The sequence below is a fragment of the Perca fluviatilis genome, chromosome 3 (genome assembly GCF_010015445.1).
Source record: "Perca fluviatilis chromosome 3, GENO_Pfluv_1.0, whole genome shotgun sequence".
Classification (NCBI taxonomy): Eukaryota; Metazoa; Chordata; class Actinopteri; order Perciformes; family Percidae; genus Perca; species Perca fluviatilis.
In genome coordinates this window covers 10,421,304-10,440,239 of record NC_053114.1, presented here as the reverse complement: position 1 = coordinate 10,440,239, position 18,936 = coordinate 10,421,304, and the positions used below count along the sequence as shown (strand labels likewise).

The 18,936-nt window shown below is 40.3% G+C and overlaps 1 protein-coding gene across 1 annotated transcript in view; it reads right to left on the bottom strand.

The window, feature by feature from the left end:
- The window catches only part of LOC120555943 (mucin-5AC-like), a 40,392-nt gene extending 25,315 nt beyond the window's left edge, over positions 1-15,077 (bottom strand). The window contains 12 exon segments of the mRNA XM_039795154.1: positions 42-152; positions 1,059-1,197; positions 2,391-2,508; positions 2,638-2,739; positions 5,873-6,101; positions 6,746-6,852; positions 6,936-7,026; positions 7,357-7,471; positions 8,533-8,575; positions 9,568-9,792; positions 10,113-10,198; positions 14,875-15,077. Coding sequence (XP_039651088.1) covers positions 42-152; positions 1,059-1,197; positions 2,391-2,508; positions 2,638-2,739; positions 5,873-6,101; positions 6,746-6,852; positions 6,936-7,026; positions 7,357-7,471; positions 8,533-8,575; positions 9,568-9,792; positions 10,113-10,198; positions 14,875-15,077 — 1,569 coding nt within the window.
- Positions 15,078-18,936: the final 3,859 nt, after the last annotated feature.

The following is an 18,936-nucleotide window of genomic DNA, read 5'->3' as shown; positions in this document are numbered from 1 at the left end:
GCGTGTGCGTGTGTGTGTGTGTGTGTGTGTATAATTCTCACATTAACCCCTCCAGACAAACCCAAGGTAACAGACTTGTGGCAGGTCTCGCTCTCAGTCAGTCCACACTACTCCAGTTCTCCTTGTACCACAAACTGGGATCCACTGCAGTCCTAAACACACAAACAAAAAACATTTAACTACTGCTGAACTGAAACGACATACCTGCAGATAAGAGTGTATAGGGTAAAGAATACCAGTAGATGTATCAGTGGATGTATCAGTCCCATTTTTATTTTTAAATTTAAGCGTGTTCTATGTATTTTTTTTACACTGTACTGGTTATCTATTGACACAGAGAGCTCATGTGTTGTGCATGGCTTCTAATCTAATATAGTTAAGTAAATATTCTGCTGTTGGAGTATTGAAGACCACATTTACTCTGCATTTTTGGGGATCTTTAATTTGAAATTAGAGCAGCCCGGATTATTATGGGATAGATTCAAATGTAGAGGATTTGTCAGCTAAACATTTATTCAATGAACTATATTCCTGCATACTGTAACAAAAATAGTTTTTGAAGTTAGTAATGCTGTTTACACCAAATTCCTACAATACCTACATTATGTAACCTGAAAACAGTAACATCCAACAATTTTGCTTCTTTTTAGGTGGCAGGAGTGAAAATGAGTCATCGCAAAAAAACAATATCAACTTATTCTTATGTTCAACACACATTTTGTATTATAACTTATATTTAGTTGATTCTTTTGTTAATGTTAGCGAGCTATTAAAACATGCCAATCAGTTGTAAAGTGATACCAGTTTTCAAGCCTTGATCTTAGGTGATTACATTTGTGTCACATATTAGATTTCCCCTTTTAAATTTTAAATAGACTGATTTATTATATGGGATGGTACAGAGATGACATTCATACCTCTACTCCCTTTTTTCCCTTACAACACTAATCACAACTTACTATTATTAATAGCTTTGACAGGTTGATGGCTGGTATAGGCATGTGTTACCATGACAGAAGTGTGTGTGGTATAAAAGCACAGATGATGATGTGTATTACCTTAGCCAGCACATAGGAGCAGTCCCCATGGAAGGTGTAGACTTTTTCATCGAAGGTGTTGATGTGGGCTCCTCCCTCCACAGCGCAGGTTCCTGGACAGTTCTGCTCCATACACATCCACTGGCCACTCGCACACACACTGTCAGCACACACACAAATTAATCTTGAAGCAACATTATGTAACTATTTAACCTTAAAGGTCCCATGGCATGACAATTTCACTTTATGAGGTTTTTTAACATTAATATGCATTCCTCCAGACTGCCGATGGTCACCCAGTGGCACGAAATGGCGATAGGTGTAAACCGAGCCCTGGGTATCCTGCTCTGCCTTTGAGAAAATGAAAGCTCAGATGGGCCGATCTGGAAGGTTACCTCACCTTTCTCTGCTTTGCCCGCCCAGAGAATTTGGCCCATCCATGAGAGAGAGACATCATGGCTTTCAAACGAGCAAAGTGGCAGTTGGTCAAGGCCACACCCCCACCCTCTACCTTGCCCCCCCCCTCTCTACTCCTCAATAGCTACAGACACAGAAATGGCACATACTAAGGAAAGCTCATTGTGGGACTGGCTCTAGTGGCTGTAATTCTGCACCAAGACTGAATTTCTGGGAAAGAGACTTCAGATACAGTATTAGGGGAACACTAAGGTCTATATAAAAGCCTACAAAGAGCACCATGTCATGGGACCTTTAAATAACAGCTTCAAAAATCATTTTGATACTACACTGACTTGTGATTCCCCCACTGAGCCCTAAACGGCTGTTCTCACACTATGTATGATCTCCTGGGAGAAGTGCTTAACTAAAATCAGTGGCAGTACGACACTGCTACATTTGAATCGTCGCATAATAATTTGGGCTGCAAATCAAGGTTCCCCAAAAATGGTGAGTAAATGTGGTCTTCAATACTCTCTGAATTGACTATTAGGCCAACAGAAAAACTGAAACTGGATCATATCTTATGGAGAAAAAAATTTCTGGTTTTGACTCTGATGTCCTTCAGCTGTTCTGCCTCGACTCAGGGTAATTTATAGAGTTGACTTTTTACAAAAACACCCACTTCAGTCGCCAGGAGCAGTGCGGATTAACGTTGGTACTCTCCTTCGCAGCCGAATTGATGCATTTGCATGCATACAGAATTGAGACAATGAATGGCACATAGAAACTCATTTGCACACCAATATTCACTCACCTCCACTTATAATCACTTATAATCCCACTAAGGTACATAGGTCCACCATATCCATCCTGTCATATGTATAAAATATGTGTAATTCTATGAAGTGTTCTGTTACATGCAGACAGACTGATATAATGTAGCCTATATCATACCATTTTTTGCAGTTACTGGAGTAGGACTCCCCCGGTCCATAGATCTTGCTGTTGTAGCTGCAGGAGTACTCGTTTAATCGGACACAACCCTTTCCGTTTAAATCATCCAGCACAGTGCCTAAAAGTGATCAAAGAATTACTGCACTGTAACAGGTGTGTGTGTGTGTGTGTGTGTGTGTGTGTGTGTGTGTGTGTGTGTGTGTGTGTGTGCGCGTGTGTGTGTGTGTGTGTCATGACTGTGCTGTACCTGCAGGGCAGAAGCAGGTGTGGCTGGCCTCTGGGTTGGGGCAGGTATCAGCACAGGGACTCCCACACTCCTTGTACTCCATTTTGTCGGGACATGACTTCCCTGTGATTACATCAATTGTTTTTTCAGCACTTGACTTATTTTACCTTATTTTACTACTTATTTATTCTGAACATTTGTTCACACAAACTACCTTATCGTAGCTTGGTTCCAGCCCCTCAATGGCCTACCTACACTTCAAAAGTATCCTCCCAGAACTCCTAAGCTTTGAGAAGGGGTGGGGTTGACCGCATGTTATAAACAAAGGTGGGTAGAGTAGCCAAAAATTTTACTCAAGTAAAAGTACTGTTACTTCAGAATAATATGACTCAAGTAAAAGTAAAAAGTAGTCATCCAAATAATTACTTGAGTAAGAGTAAAAAAGTACTTGGTGAAAAAACTACTCAAGTACTGAGTAACTGTTGAGTAACTTCTGATTTATTTTTTAACACAAGCATTCAATCAGACAAAATAATCATCTTTAGGCAAATTATAGTTAATCCAATCAATTAAATAAATTAAAATTAATTAATTAATTACAAAATAGCCTAAATTAAAATAATCCAGGTAAATTCAAGTACTTAAAAAATAAAATCAATAAAATAATAATAATAATACATAAAAAAAATAAATAAGCAAAAATAAGTAACACAAATTTCCAAACCTTTATACTTTTTTTACCAGGTTCTGCAGGCAGAACTAGAACAAGGTAATGTAGCTGCTGTTTGGCACTTTTACTAAGGTAAACATGCTTTCATTATGAGGCCAGAGGCCTGTACTACGAAGCAAGATTTGGCATTAATGAGGTAACTTCAGGTTCACCAGGGTTTTCTGTATCACGAAAGTGGATCACTTGTTACCGGGTTCAATCGCCGTGGTAACTTATGCTGGACGCCTAACATGGTCGGGAGCAGGTTAAATTGGAGATCAGAGATCAACCGGTTTAAAAGCTCCGCCTACTGACCAATCAATACTCGATTGATAACGGCGATCACCGTTCTTAGAAGATCAGGCGGAGCTCGGTGCGCGGAGAGAGAGAGAGAGAGAGAGAGAGAGAGAGGGGTGCGCTCATACAAAAAATATTTAGAGACCGACAACCCCGTTAACATTCCCTGATCGGTATATTTATATTATTATATTATATCGGCTATTTCTCGGCTTCTTGAGCCGTGTGTAATGTGCACAGCGGTTTGAATTATGTTTTTTAAATTTTTTATTTGCTCTCACGATCGCTTCCACTGCCAGGGTTGCAACTGAAATAATAGGCTAAAGCAACGGCAGTTTATGGAAAGTACAAGTGTAATTATGGTCAGATCTTGTGCCTGACTGAAGGGGATAAGTGACATTGATAAGCGTTGTGATGTACGCATCTACAGCGTCAGCTTTTTTTTTTTTTTGCCAGCTGTCCACTTGTTTTAGGAAGCAGAGACTGTATTGCGTTTTGCCTGTAAAACCGTATCTGTGTTCTTCATATTTATGTAGAATTATAATTTGCTCTTCTTATGTAAAATATGTGGCTATTGGTCATGTTGTGCAAACATCGCCTCTTTTATGTGAACACGCGCCGCTAGATTGGGAAACCCTGATGGTTAATTGAACTAGTTGTTAACCACCGTCGTGACACAGCTTGCGGGACCGAGGTTGTTAAGTTAGGTGAAGCCGGGTAATAAATAATAAATCCAGGATATGTTGATCTGGCCTCTGCCGACAGTTGATTCTGGCATTGTCATTTTTGTTTTGCTGCGGGTGTAAAGCTAACCTGTCCCGCCGCTGAGATTGAGTATGGTCACGTGACAAGACTGCACAACTACGTTTGATTGGTGAAACACAGTCACGTGGTAGAGCCTTTAGTGGAAGTCTCTCTCTCTCTGTCAAAATCAAGGGGGTAAGCTTCGCTTCAGAACTCGAACCTCCGATGGCGCCATTTTGTTGCTACAAAGGTATCACCTCCTGTTAGCATTCCACTGACCGCCATTTTTTTTTTACGTCACTTGACTGCGAATAACTTTACATCTGAAGCGTTTAAAGACTCTATTTGTCCATTGTTTAGTTCTAAAGAAACACAACAACCTATAAAAGGCTCCATTACCTTGTACCTCACGTTATGGCTCCGTAGCAGATGAGGCTAACGATTGTGTCATAACCAAGTGACTTACTGTCGCACAGTAGAGGAATTACCGTATAGTACAGGAGAAGCTCGCAGGCAGTTTCGACTTACATTAGCTGTTAGGTTTAATTGCTAATGTTAACTAGCATGTTAGTTAGCAATAATTAGCCTGTGCTTATGTTATCTCCTTACATATACCTACGCTCTCCATCTGTAAGATTGGGAATGATTGAGATTTCTCTTGGCACAGCTACCAGAAGACTTACAACTTTCAGACACGTTGCTCACGTCACATTTACGTTGTCTCTCTCAGTTGGAGGCTGCGCAGTAACGCAAGAGATCACCGGAAAAGTGCTTCTAATAGCCTTCACTGGTCTCCGTCCAGAGCAACGGGGTCTATTGGTCCATTATATATATGTCAATGGTCAAAATAAAACATTAAAATGAGGCATACGCGGGGGGATAATACAATGACGCGTAGAATACCAAAGAGGTAAAAAGAAAAGTAACTAGCTCGTTGTAGCCTAATGTAGCGGAGTAAGAGTACAGTTTCTTCTTCACAAATCTACTCAAGTAAAAGTAAAAAGTATAGTGATTTAAAACTACTCCTAGAAGTATAATTTTTTCAAAAACTTACTCAAGTAAATGTAACGGAGTAAATGTAACTCGTTACTACCCACCTCTGGTTATAAATTGGATACCTCCAATATATTAATCAGCTCATTCACTCTGACCTCACTGTTTACTTAATGAGGGACTGGTCTGTGTAAGTGAATGTGAGACAAAGTCTTTTGTTCAAGCAGCAATTATGACTTATGTGTTGGAGGGTAGGAATAAACAACGGATATCGTTGTATGGAGGACTTTTAGTTCACAAAATGTACATAGCTCAGTTGTAGCATTTTTCACTAATTTGCCCTCTCCTTGGATTTGTATATCTTCATTTGATTTTTGGTCTTTGGATGTTTTGAGTCAGTAAACCCATGTGCCTGAGACATTTTGTTTGGGCAAAAGCCCAGAGTCAGACAGGGTAGACAACCTCTCCTTCCCATGGACTATTACATTAGCAGTGTCTAATGAGTGTACTCACAGCAGATCTCTTTGGTTCTCCAGTTTTGGGGTTTGCCACCCGCATGTCCACGCTGTCTGGAGAACTCCGACACAGTGTTGCACAGGCAGAAGGGGTCAACGTGTTCATTCATGCCATTGTCACAGTTGCAGAGGTCTGCAACACAGGCAGAAGTAAAGGAGGCAATGTCCAGCAGACTGTGACAGCTGTTGAAGGATGGCCCTGTAAGGATCTGCTCACACAGAGGTTTCTACAGGACAGACAGACAGACAGACAGACAGACAGACAGACAGACAGACAGACAGACAGACAGGAATGGAACCAGAGGAAAAGACAGGAAGAGAGCAAGTTATTAGGCATGCAAAGCCAAGAAGATGCAACATTTCTGTATCAAGTCTGTCAAATTTGTAACAAAGGCCACACATATACTATCCACTCCTGTATGCTCTATACTCCTGCTTCTGTTAATAATAATAATAATAATAATAATACATTTTATTTATGGCGCCTTTCATAGCACTCAAGGACACCTTACAGTTAAAACAAGCAAAAATACAGTTAAAAAGGCAAATATAATTACATTAAAACAAACATATTTAGAAGATTGAGATAGAAAATTAAAAGAGAGCAATCTATCCATGATTTTGATGGAGAGTGGAGTCATGTGGGGTAGGCCTTTTGGAATAGCTGTGTTTTTAGGAAGGTTTTAAAGTTGGGAATGGCCTCCATGGTACGGATGGATAGCGGAACCTATCAGCCAGTTGCCACTAGTATGCTGAGGGATTATAACTGTTGTTGCTCCCATGCTGGGTATCACTTCTTGTATTTGCACTGGTTGGAGTTTGAGCATTGGTAGAACTTTTTTTCCATTTTGGTTTCTTGGTTAAGCCTTACCATGTTGTTACAGCTTTGTGTTGATTCCAGCGTGTAGTCAGAGCAGCTTTCAGTTGGACCATCCATTTTCCAGAAGTTAGCAAAATCCATGGGGGATATTTTTACACCTGTGTGGATGATAATAAAGAAACATTTTAGTTCTGTGCCCATGCCTACATTGACAGAATTGTTAAAGTGGGTCAAAGTGTACCATGGCTGTAGAACTCATCATAGAGCTGGACCCCATTGAAGTCTCCACAAAGAACGCAGGTTTAGTTCTTGTACTTAAGGTCTAGTTCCACCTGGGAGGACAAAGCCATTGATATAAGCACACACTCTGCAGCACAGCCTTAGACTACAATCGCCAAGTTTACCACAGTTTCCACTGTTTCCAAATGGTAATTCTGATCACAAAACTCATTTTGGAAATTCAAAGTATACATATATGTATATGCCTTAAATCATATCCTCGGTCAGTTATTTTGTGGTCAAACCCACCAAAAAATGTTTGCACTTGTTACATCATAAAGCATGAATATAACACTGTTATACTTCTATTCAACTAAAATACTTTGACAGTAATTTTAACAATAATGGTCATAACAGGCTTTACTATGTAGCTACAATCCTACCATAAAAGTGTCCTTCTCATTCCAGATAGCAACTAAACCCAGCTTTGCTTTGATTTTGATGTAGGTGGGAGTTTTCTCAATGAGCACTCCTGCTTGACTGAATGGTAGGTTGGCTCTGGAAAAACAAAAAGAAGTCACATTATTTTGGCCATTATTTTACTTTTTTTCCTACAGCCAAAGGCACATTGTGAATAGAGCTGTCAGTGGTATCTAACCATGTGAGAAGGTGTAAAAGCAAAGGGTGGCAGTGGATGCCAATATTTAGAATTTTACTTCTGGGCCTGATGTCTTTAGGTTCTGACTATCAATCCAGGTTCCTGTCAGGTTACATAGAGCATCATTTATGGTGGTATGTTGTGATTATATCACACCTAAGGGGCATTGTTCGGCCCAAAGCAAAATGGAGGGACGACAGTCCCCTTAGCTGTGATATATCACAACATATGGACTGAAGTGAGCAATATAAAACGGTCATCAAGTATGACAATATAAAATGTTAAGTCACATTCAAATTTAGATTAATAAATAATAATGTTCACAATAAAATAGGCCCTTTTGGGCTGGCTGCCTGCACATACTGAGGCGGTTGCTATGGAACGCAGCACAGGTAGCTTAACGCTAAAGAAAGGCACACAATAACACAAACAAACTAACCAATCAAGACAGGAGTAGACCAGCAACTAACTGATCAAGGCAACGGTAGAAAAAGCAACGCCCATTTTCTGATAGGTAAAATTACTGTTTTTGTCAATGGAGTCTGGTGGCTTTGAAGAAAGCATAGACAATGGCTTCAGTTTCCTGTCGGAAAGGGCTGTCCGACAGCAAGCTTAAACAGTGAAAATATTCTAAATATAGCGTACACTTACAGGGATACTTTGCTGAATTTTAACCAGCTCTCTCTCATGGCAGTGTGTGCAGATGAACGGCTTCCCTCCGTGGCACCAGCTATCAGTACGTCTGTTTGTTTTTATTTTTTTTATGATACTTATTATGCAAATTCATTTGAATCATAGGTGTTGTATATGGTTATTATATCATGGCTATGAACCAATCAGATTGCTTGATTTGAGCTACACGTTTTATAATATTAAATATGACCCATATGTACCGTCAAGTAAGAATCTCTACTTTGTGCTGGCAGAGTGGAAAGGGTTAGGGTTTTTAGCAAAAACTTACGGTTTTCCATCGATAACCACTGAGCCTTCTGAGAGCTCCACTACTGAACCCTCCATCCATCCATCCATCTTCGTCCGCTTATCCGGTGTCGGGTCGCGGGGGGAGCAGCTCCAGCAGGGGACCCCAAACTTCCCTTTCCCGAGCAACATTAACCAGCTCCGACTGGGGGATCCCGAGGCGTTCCCAGGCCAGGTTGGAGATATAATCCCTCCACCTAGTCCTGGGTCTTCCCCGAGGCCTCCTCCCAGCTGGACGTGCCTGGAACACCTCCCTAGGGAGGCACCCAGGGGGCATCCTTACCAGATGCCCGAACCACCTCAACTGGCTCCTTTCGACGCAAAGGAGCAGCGGCTCTACTCTGAGCTCCTCACGAATGACTGAGCTTCTCACCCTATCTCTAAGGGAGATGCCAGCCACCCTCCTGAGGAAACCCATTTCGGCCGCTTGTACCCTGGATCTCGTTCTTTCGGTCATGACCCAGCCTTCATGACCATAGGTGAGGGTAGGAACGAAAACTGACCGGTAGATCGAGAGCTTTGCCTTCTGGCTCAGCTCTCTTTTCGTCACAACGGCGCAATAGATGGAATGTAATACCGCACCCGCTGCGCCGATTCTCCGACCAATCTCCCGCTCCATTGTCCCCTCACTCGTGAACAAAACCCCAAGGTACTTGAACTCCTTCACTTGGGGTAAGGACTCATTCCCTACCTGGAGAAGGCATTCCATCGGTTTCCTGCTGAGAACCATGGCCTCCGATTTAGAGGTGCTGATCCTCATCCCAACCGCTTCACACTCGGCTGCGAACCGATCCAGTGAGTGCTGAAGGTCGCAGGCCGATGATGCCATCAGGACCACATCATCTGCAAAAAGCAGCGATGAGATCCCCAGCCCATCGAACTGCAACCCCTCCCCACCCCGACTACGCCTCGATATCCTGTCCATAAATATTACAAACAGGATTGGTGACAAAGCGCAGCCCTGGCGGAGGCCAACCCTCACCTGAAACGAGTCCGACTTACTGCCGAGAACCCGGACACAGCTCTGAACCCTCCAGCTTCATAATTATGTTTTTGATGGTGTGATGGTTGCCAGCCTCCTGTCTTCTTATCTGGATGTTGAAGTCCTTGTAACTGCTCCTGCATGAAGAGGTCAGGACGTAGTTGCAAGTCGAGTGCAACTGGAAAACATTTCCTTCAAAGGTCTTGAAGTGGAAGTTACCCCACGTACTGCAAACCTGGCCATTGTGGATGAGACTCACACCTACAAAAAAACAGATCAGACATAACACTACAACAGCAGCCATGTTTTACCCAGGTATTTACCTACATTAATAAATTGTCACACATAAGAAAACAGTTTACAGTTATTAACCAACAAACTCACCTGTTAATTTTTCCAGAATCTGGGAGGAGAAGGTGTTCACAGCAGACTTTGCCTCTGTTATTTGTCAAGTAATCAATAATTAAATCTCAAACTACATTGAACACAATAAGGCTGTAGCACATGAGTAAACATGTTAAAAGTTAACAGTCCCATTTGTTATATTTTTCTGGCTGCCTAATGGAAATGAATATATGTACCGCTGTGCCAAGCAGCTGCGATGGCAGACAGGGTCAGCCACAGCAGCCACTCGTTTGCCATAGCCATTTGCTGATCCACAGAAACTCTGAGGTAAGATGGGAGGGCAGCCCAGCTCTTTATAGCAGGGGGCAAGGTCTTAATGTGGCAGGTGAGGGAGTGGCAATCCCATAGCTTTACATGGTGATTCATGCTGGACTGCTTGTCCCATTTATTTCCATGGTCCCTGGTTCACTCCTTGTTAAACAACTAATATGAAGGGTGAGGTCACAGAGCATGCAAACAGATGCTCGCTCTACATTATCTCTTACTTAGTTACTGCCGCTTATTTTTACAATGTCTATTTAAGACTAATTAAGTTCTAATTGTTATTATTTTCATACTTTTATCTCAGCCGTTTGGCCCACTTATTTCTTTTATTAATTGATTGTTTTATCTCATGCATTCTAACACATGGCAGAGGAAGTCTTAAGTATTAAGTGTATGCATGTCTGTAAGGCCAAATGAAAATTTCCACTGAGTGGACAATAAAGATGTCTAATCTGCTAGTGCCAAATTAACCAAGTGGCAACCTCCGGGTCTGAAAAGTGAAGCCAATGCGGTACATGCGTTCTTTCTAATGTCATTTGGTGGGACTCAAACCAGAAATGGTAGGTACATATTAGGGATTGACATTTTAAGAAATTTTCATATTCCAGTATTCACATTAAATTATTATAGACTACTCGAGTATGGAGGACTAAAAATGACATAAGGAAAAATAAATAAATAAAAGTAGAGATAAATAAATAAATGCAGAAATATAGTGAAAAAAAATACATTTTGGTAACATAAATGGCTATTTCTGTATTTTTACATGTATTTATTTATTTATTTATGCATTTCTATATGTATTTATTTATGTATTATACATTTATTTATATATTTATTTATTTATTTATTTATATATTTATTTATATATTTATTTATTTATACATTTATTTATTTATACATTTATTTATTTCTGTATTTCCACATTTCTACATTTATTTATTTCTGTATTTCCACATTTCCACATTTATTTTTCCCTGCGCCTGTATGCTAATTGAGTGGGGGGTGCCAACATCAGTCTGAAGAAGGATTGGTTAGCTGGGGGCCGTGTCGCTAACCAGACAGAAGCAAACGATCCATCTATCCATCTCTGGACGCAGGCTACCTATGAATGCTGCAGCTAGTGTGTAATACGGTGTAATGAGTCGGGCGGTGCTTAAAGAGCAATGTGCAGGTTCAATTCATAACTGAATTAATAGTAATTTATTGTGTTTGTGCTGGTTGCACAAAGTCCAGTCTGTCAGGAAATCGTGTACATCATTTTCCTTGTAGGAAAAGTAAGGTTTTTCGTTTTTGGGTGCGTTTTGTGCAGTTGAAGTGAGCAGACTTCACTGCCGCGTCTGTCACCACACACTCGGTCGTTTGTGGTGCTCATTTCACTCCGGAGAGTTATAGACCTGGAGATTTGTTGGAGTCTTGGATGGGATTTTGGAGTAAGGACAATGTGAGGCTGATTACCGATGCTGTTCCCTCGGTGCACTCGATGGAATCAAGTCCACCACCATCAAAGCTTTCACCTGAATCTGGCGCGCGGGAGGACCAAGTGCTAGCTTGCACTTGCAGAAATTCCTGCACCGAAAAAGAGCTCTTAGCAGAGTAAGTCTTACTTTTAATTCTTGTAACTCTTAATTTGTCTGATTTTGTAATGTTTTAACCTAATAATTTCAGAATAAAGAAGTGATTTGAGCGTGTATGTATTGGGCAATCCACCATCTAACTAGTATACATGTTAACTTGGCTATTGCATTAGCAAACATTTGGTAGCTGATGATTTGATGACAGGAGTAGCTAAAATTGCGTCTGAAATCATTCCCTCATCTGGATTAAAAATGCGCTGATTGCAAAATCCTAACATCAGGGCTTCAGTATACAGAGAGAGGGAGAGAATGAGCTTTAGAACAGGTTTTCGTAATTGTCTGCCTTGACATCAATGCAGTTTTCATTAAGCTAGCTATGAGCTGTTGGCAGCTAGCTAGCCCAAACACCCCCGTTACCCCCACATTTATTAAGATAGCTATGAGCTTTTGGCAGGCAGCTAGCTAGCACAAACACCCCCGTTTTCCCCGCATTTTATTAGCTAGCTATGAGCTGTTGGCAGGCAGCTAGCTAGCCCAAACACCCCCATTTTCCCCGCATTTTATTAAGCTAGCTATGAGTAGTGATGGGACAACCGACTCTTTTACGGGAGTCGGTTCAACCGGACGGTCGTTGGTTGCCCTACCGAGTTAATAGATTCGGTCACCGGTTCGCGTGCCCTCGGCGGCGGGGTGGGGGTGATCGCGTTTAACTTTACATAACTATCAAGATAACATTACGTGTATTTGTCTGTGATATAGGCCTAATACTTTCCCCTTGGTAATGTAGCATATGAATTTCCATGAACACAATTCTAAAATGCACGAGACATAAAGGCTTCTGCTATCGGTTGATAACTAAAACTTGCCGAGAACCTAGACACCCGTTTGATTACATGATTCATGCATTAGGCACGGTTACGGTCTTGTTCAGTAGTCTGGTGCACAGTCTCCTGGTGACAGCCTACCTATCACGTAACAAACATTTAACTTAACATAACTCCTAAGATAACATGACGTGCATTTGTATGTGATATCCATCAATAATGTAATCTATTAATTTGTATGTACACAATCATCTAAGATGCACGAGAAATAAAGGCTTCTGCTATCGGTTGATATCTCAAACTTGCCGAGAACCTAGACACCTGTTTGAATATAGACTCGTGCAGTAGGCTACCCTCGGTTACGGTCCTTACGGTCTCGTTCGGTAGCCTGGTGCGCGGTCTCCTTGTGACAGCCTAGCCTAGCTACCACGTAGCAACATTCACTTCTCTAACATTTAACTTAACATAACTACCAAAATAACATGACGTGTATTTGTATGTGATGTACTGTACTTCCCCATCGATAATGTGTGAATTGCCGTGAACACAATCCTCTAAGATGCACCAGAAACAAGGCTTGGTTAATAACTCAAACTTGCCAAGAACCAAGACACCGCTTGATTACATTAGACTCGCTCGTATCTATCATTAGCTGTATATGACACATAAACATTTACAAATTACTTCTAATGGTAGGAAGAAGACATTTCATACTGGACTGTATTAGGTTGTGCATGTGTTGTGACCACTCTCTTTTTTTAATTTATTTATTTTATTTTTTTGCCTAGCAGTTTTCCTTGGACTTGGGTGGCCCTTAAATCATGGCTGCAGCTGTCGCCGTGGTCCTGCTACACCCTGCTACGCCGTGCAGTTCCCTGCTACATCCTGTAACGCCCTGCTACGCCATGAACTACTGCAACTACTATTTATAGTCGTAGTTCAATTATCTTTATTGTGACTATTATTGCCACTTTTCATCACACCCCCAACCAACACCGTCAGACACCGCCTACCAAGAGCCTGGGTCTGTCCCAGGTTTCTTCCTGAGGGAGGTTTTTCCTCGCCACTGTCACACTGAATGTTTGCTCTTGGGGGAATTACTAGAATTGTTGGGTCCCTGTAAATTATAGTGTGGTCTAGACCTACTCTATTTGTGACTTGAGTGTCTTGAGATAACTCTTGTTATGATGTATTAAAGTTGATAAAGATGAGACTTTACTGATCTGGTGGTGAAATTCACAAGCTACCTGCCAAGTCAAACTTCTAAAAGTAATGCAAAAGTAGTGTAAAGGATTACAATTCAGAGACAGTAATATTGTAATATAACTAATTACTCTGAAATGACAGTAACTATTAATCTAAAATGAACTGCATTTTGGAAGTAACTTGCCCAACACTCCTAGTTACTATCAATGAAATTATGAATACATTTTATACAACAAGACACTTTGTGATTGTGTTCATTTTGTGAAAACAAAATATATTTATTGATTTCCTCCCTTCCTCTGGAAACTGCCTCCTGATTGCGGCCACAACACAAGCTGGTATTGCCTTCCTGATCTCCCTGCCCAGAAACCCATATGTCTATCGGACCACCTGCCTGTAGGCTGTGTATCGGAATTGCCTAGAGAATGATAGGGGTGCAATGTTGATATTGATAATCCTGTTAACATAGTCAATATGATCAAGAGTGATAGACTTATTTGATGTAACATTTTCAGTTATTCTATTCCATGAAGGTATGTATGCACATCAGAGTTTAAAAATCTGCTAATCCCTCAGCATCAATAAAGCACATTAGATTAGATTAGATTAGACTTTATTGTCATTGTGCAGAGTACAAGTACAAAGGCAACAAAATGCAGTTTGCGTCCAACCAGAATTGAAAAAAAATCAAATATGTATAACTAAGTGTAAGTAATGAACAACATGTACATGTAACATAGTAAGAATATAGATATATGCAAGGTATTAACAGAATATATTATAAGAAAAACAGGATAAATATGGATATTCAGTATGAACCACATAGACAGATATGTGCAGTGTGGTAACAGTACCATTGTAGTGCAGAAACGGTAATGTAAGAATAAGTGTACTGTATGTGCAGGAGGAATAGTATGAAGTGCAGTAGAATATGGCTATATATAAGTAGTTACAGTATGTACATTAATTATTTTGATACAGTTTGTTATTTGTGTAGAAAACTGACGACTATAATAGAAGTGTATAATAATATAATAGTGTTATAAATTACTCTCATCTAAACATACTCTGGTCTGTTGGCTTGGAGAGGGCCATACTCCTGTCTGAAGTTGAGGTATGCTACCTGCAGCGAGAACGGGTTGAGGCAGCAGGCATCAAAGCCGGGATGGAGCGTCAGGCAGGTAATGTCCGTGGCCGGGACTAAACCCTCAACTAGTGCCCAGTAGGCATCCACCTCTCGACAACACATGCTGTCCACCGCCGACGCCATAGCCTCACAATGTCCGCACAAACACCTAGCCAACAAAACGATTATGTTCTAGTGCTAACCTGCTTCTCTTAATACATCCATGGCCTGGGTGGACTCCACGGCAGAAGTTATTTTATCACAATTTCATCTCAAAATATCGTTTATGGTGGTTATATATTCCTCCAGTTTTGAAAAACTAGTTGTTTATCATTAATATACACTATGCTGTATAGGGGTGTTCAACCTGCACATAAGCAGCAGAGTAGGCTTCTTTGTACCAGTGAAATCAAGGCAGTAGTAGTAGATATGATCACATCGCTCTAACCAATCCTTCTTCAGACTGGTGTTGGCACCCCCTACTCAATTAGCATACAAGTGCAGGGAAAAATAAATGTGGAAATACAGAAATAAATAAATGTATAAATAAATAAATATATAAATAAATAAATATATAAATACATAAATACATAAATATATAAATAAATAAATAAATGTATAAATAAATAAATATATAAATACAGAAATAAATAAATAAATGTATAAATACATAAATAAATACATATAGAAATGCATAAATAAATACATGTAAAAATACAGAAATAGCCATTTATGTTACCAAAATGTATTTATTTTCACTATATTTCTGCATTTATTTATTTATTTCTATTTTTATTTATTTATTTATTTTTCCTTCTGTCATTTTTAGTCCTCCATACGCGAGTACTCTAACGTAAGAATAAGGTCCACACTGAGGTTTTGATGACATCTTTAACGACAATCACCATTGCCGATGAAAGTCTATCTGACGTGATTCAGGCAGAAATAATGTTCACGGTGAGTTCATGTATTAAAGTTTTATTCAAGTTTTATATTCTTTATGTTTTAATATTTTGAATTGTCACCTGCTGCCTTAGTTTTGTGTTTTCTTTTACATAAATAAAGACAGAAGGCTCTAGAGCAGGGGCGGTGTGTTCATTAGGGCGATATGGTGACACACTGCCAAACGGGAAAAGGAAGGGATTTTTTTTCTAACCAATTCTATCAGCAACAGTCATTATCAGTGTTCTAATCTAGACGTCTGATCTGCCACTAAATGTCCAATCAGGCTAAAGTCGTGCTTCAAATGGCCCCGCCCCTTTTGGGGCGATTTTCAACCTGACTGAACTTATTAGTTCATGTTCATTTTTACAAATCTATACAATTGGCCAGAATATGGTTGTTCATTTTTACAAATCTATGCAAATGGCCAGAATATGGTTGTTCATTTTTACAAAGCCAAATAGCTGTGTTTACCTTTCTATAAATTATTTTCAAATGCTGTTTTCAGGCAAAATGTCTATCACTGTTCATGTTCATTTTCACAAATCTATACAAGAGGGCAGAATATGGAAGTCTATACAAATTGCTTATTAATAACTTGCATCAGTGTTTTCAGTAGCCTCTATCAAAAGCTCCTGCTCGCCTTTTTGAAGTAAGTAATTCGGAATAAAATAAATATCAGAATTCTTTAGTTAAACTTAGCAGCACCTCACCATTCTGGTTTGGTCTTCAATGTGTAACGCCAAGATGCACAGACCACACTAGGTCAAGCCTCACTTGTTAATTCACTTATTTGGGATGTTACTTTGCTTTTATTAAGTAGCACTTTGGCAGGGCTGGACTGGCCATCTGGCATACCGGGCATTTTCCCGGTGGGCCGACGCACTTTTGGGCCGAATCGCCGATATAAATAGGCCTTTTTTTATTTTATGGCCAGGCCAGCCCATAAAGAACTCACAGCGGCCCATTGGTTAATTTTCTTTATTGGCACTGGCCTGACCCAATCAAATCCAGGAACCCCCCTTCCCCACTCTGGGCCGCAAATTTATGATTCCCACTATGGCCACGCCTCCCAGCCGTGAGACACGAGCTGTAAAATAGTTATGCTGGAAGTTTAGCATCCACGTTAATATGGACAAACGAACACTAAAGTGCAAGGGAGGTGCAGAGAAATTACAGGAGAAAAAGATTAAAAATCTACAGGCGGATTCCTCAAAATGTGCCAACATTTCTGACATGTTGAAGCAGCTACTACAGCAGTAGCTGCTTCAACATCAGCATTACCTGAAGTCGAGGAGGTAAGAGAGATGGCTGGCTATACAGAGAAGCAGAAACAGCATCATGACGTGACATGAAGAAGCCGAGGAGGAGGAGATTGACCATGACAGGGCCATGGGTGCGAGTGAGGAAAAGATGGAAGAGAGAGTAGATGACGACGTGGTACGGAGTAGGCAAATTAACAGGAACTGTGTGTGTGTGTGTGTGTGTGTGTGTGTGTGTGTGTGTGTGTGTGTGCGTGGGTGTGTGTGTGTGGGTGTGTCACATCATAACGATAACAAGCAGTTTGGCAGTAACATTAAAGTTAGTGGTTGTCAGGTAACCTAACTGTTTAAGCTTACATTGAAAATGCTAGCGGTTGGCCTGTTGGGTAGCTGGAAAGTCTGTGTGATCTATAAAATCAGTGTTGATACAAGCATCAGTGTTCCTTGAATGGCTTAGTTAGCTTCTCTTGTATTGGTGCTCTTTTCCAGGGCATATAGGCCTACTGTACTACTCTCAGCTTTATTGTAGCTTTTGGGAAGGGTTATGGTTGTAATATTAAGCAAAATAGTAATATAACAATAATGGCAATACAATATCAAATATCAATAACAAATAATAAAACACTAGGCAACTCATATCATAGAATGCACGCATATTTTAAGAGGACTGTCTGCAGGGAATGTGTCTGACCAAGCACGGTGGGTGTGGGCCGCCTGGGCCAAAAATGCCAGGGCCAATTTTTTGTCCCAGTCCAGCCCTGCACTTTGGTGATATCCTACATTCCAGAAAATGTTGTTCTAAAGATCCACTTCTCTCAACAATTTGTCTACTTGTTATTGTCATGCTGTTACTATTTATTGTTTAAAGTGTGCACTTCCCTTTACTCTAAAAGATTATTACATTTGAAATGTTGTAGATGTGGTAAAAGCTCTTGCTGATCCTGCAATCTGAACAAATACCAAGATGCTGTATTTTCAGCTGATATTTCATGTGTTTATGGAAATGCAGATTGTTTATGCAGTGTTGAGAAATGTGAAAGAACACCCTTGATTATTTGTACTGTGATAACGTATTTTGCTTTTGTAAGCCAATACTTTTGAGATCAGTCAATAAATGCTTCTGGTATTGACTTATATGCTGCACCTGTCTTTATGTTGTTGCTGGACTTATCTTTTAAAAAATGTGTCCTGTTTAGCTATTTTACATCACACAACATTGGATTAATGTAAGTAATGAATAAGTGGAATATGGAGCCTCATTTTTGCTTATGAAGGCTCCTGGATGCTAATTTCTTACATAGCTCTCCACCTGTAACTTATGTAGCTAGAGGGGAAATCTTTCTGATTCTTAATGTACCCATTGAATGGGTCACCGTAATCATTATCAGAAAAATTGCACCCCCTGAAATTTTTTTCAGGAGCCACCACTGCTCTAGAGCGCAAAACTCTCCAGTTGCCTCTCCGTATGCATAATTTATTTCTATTTTACAAATATTAGTTGTGCTTTGTGGTTGATGTTGGACGGTCATAACATGTGGCTATAGGGATTCCACTAGGGAAATCCACTTGCCAGTCTACTGCCGACTCTGCTAACCTCCTGCCGACTCGGGTAGCTTAAGCTAGCTAACCAGCTGGCTAGTCAAATTTTCAAAAGTAAACATCAGAGTAAAAACAGAGGAAAAGGTAAATATGGCTATCAGCTACGACCTATGGCTATGTTCCCAACTATGTGGACAAGCAAGATCATCTCTGCGTCCATCTCCATCTCTACATCAAAGGAGTGTGGAGGAATTAAACAC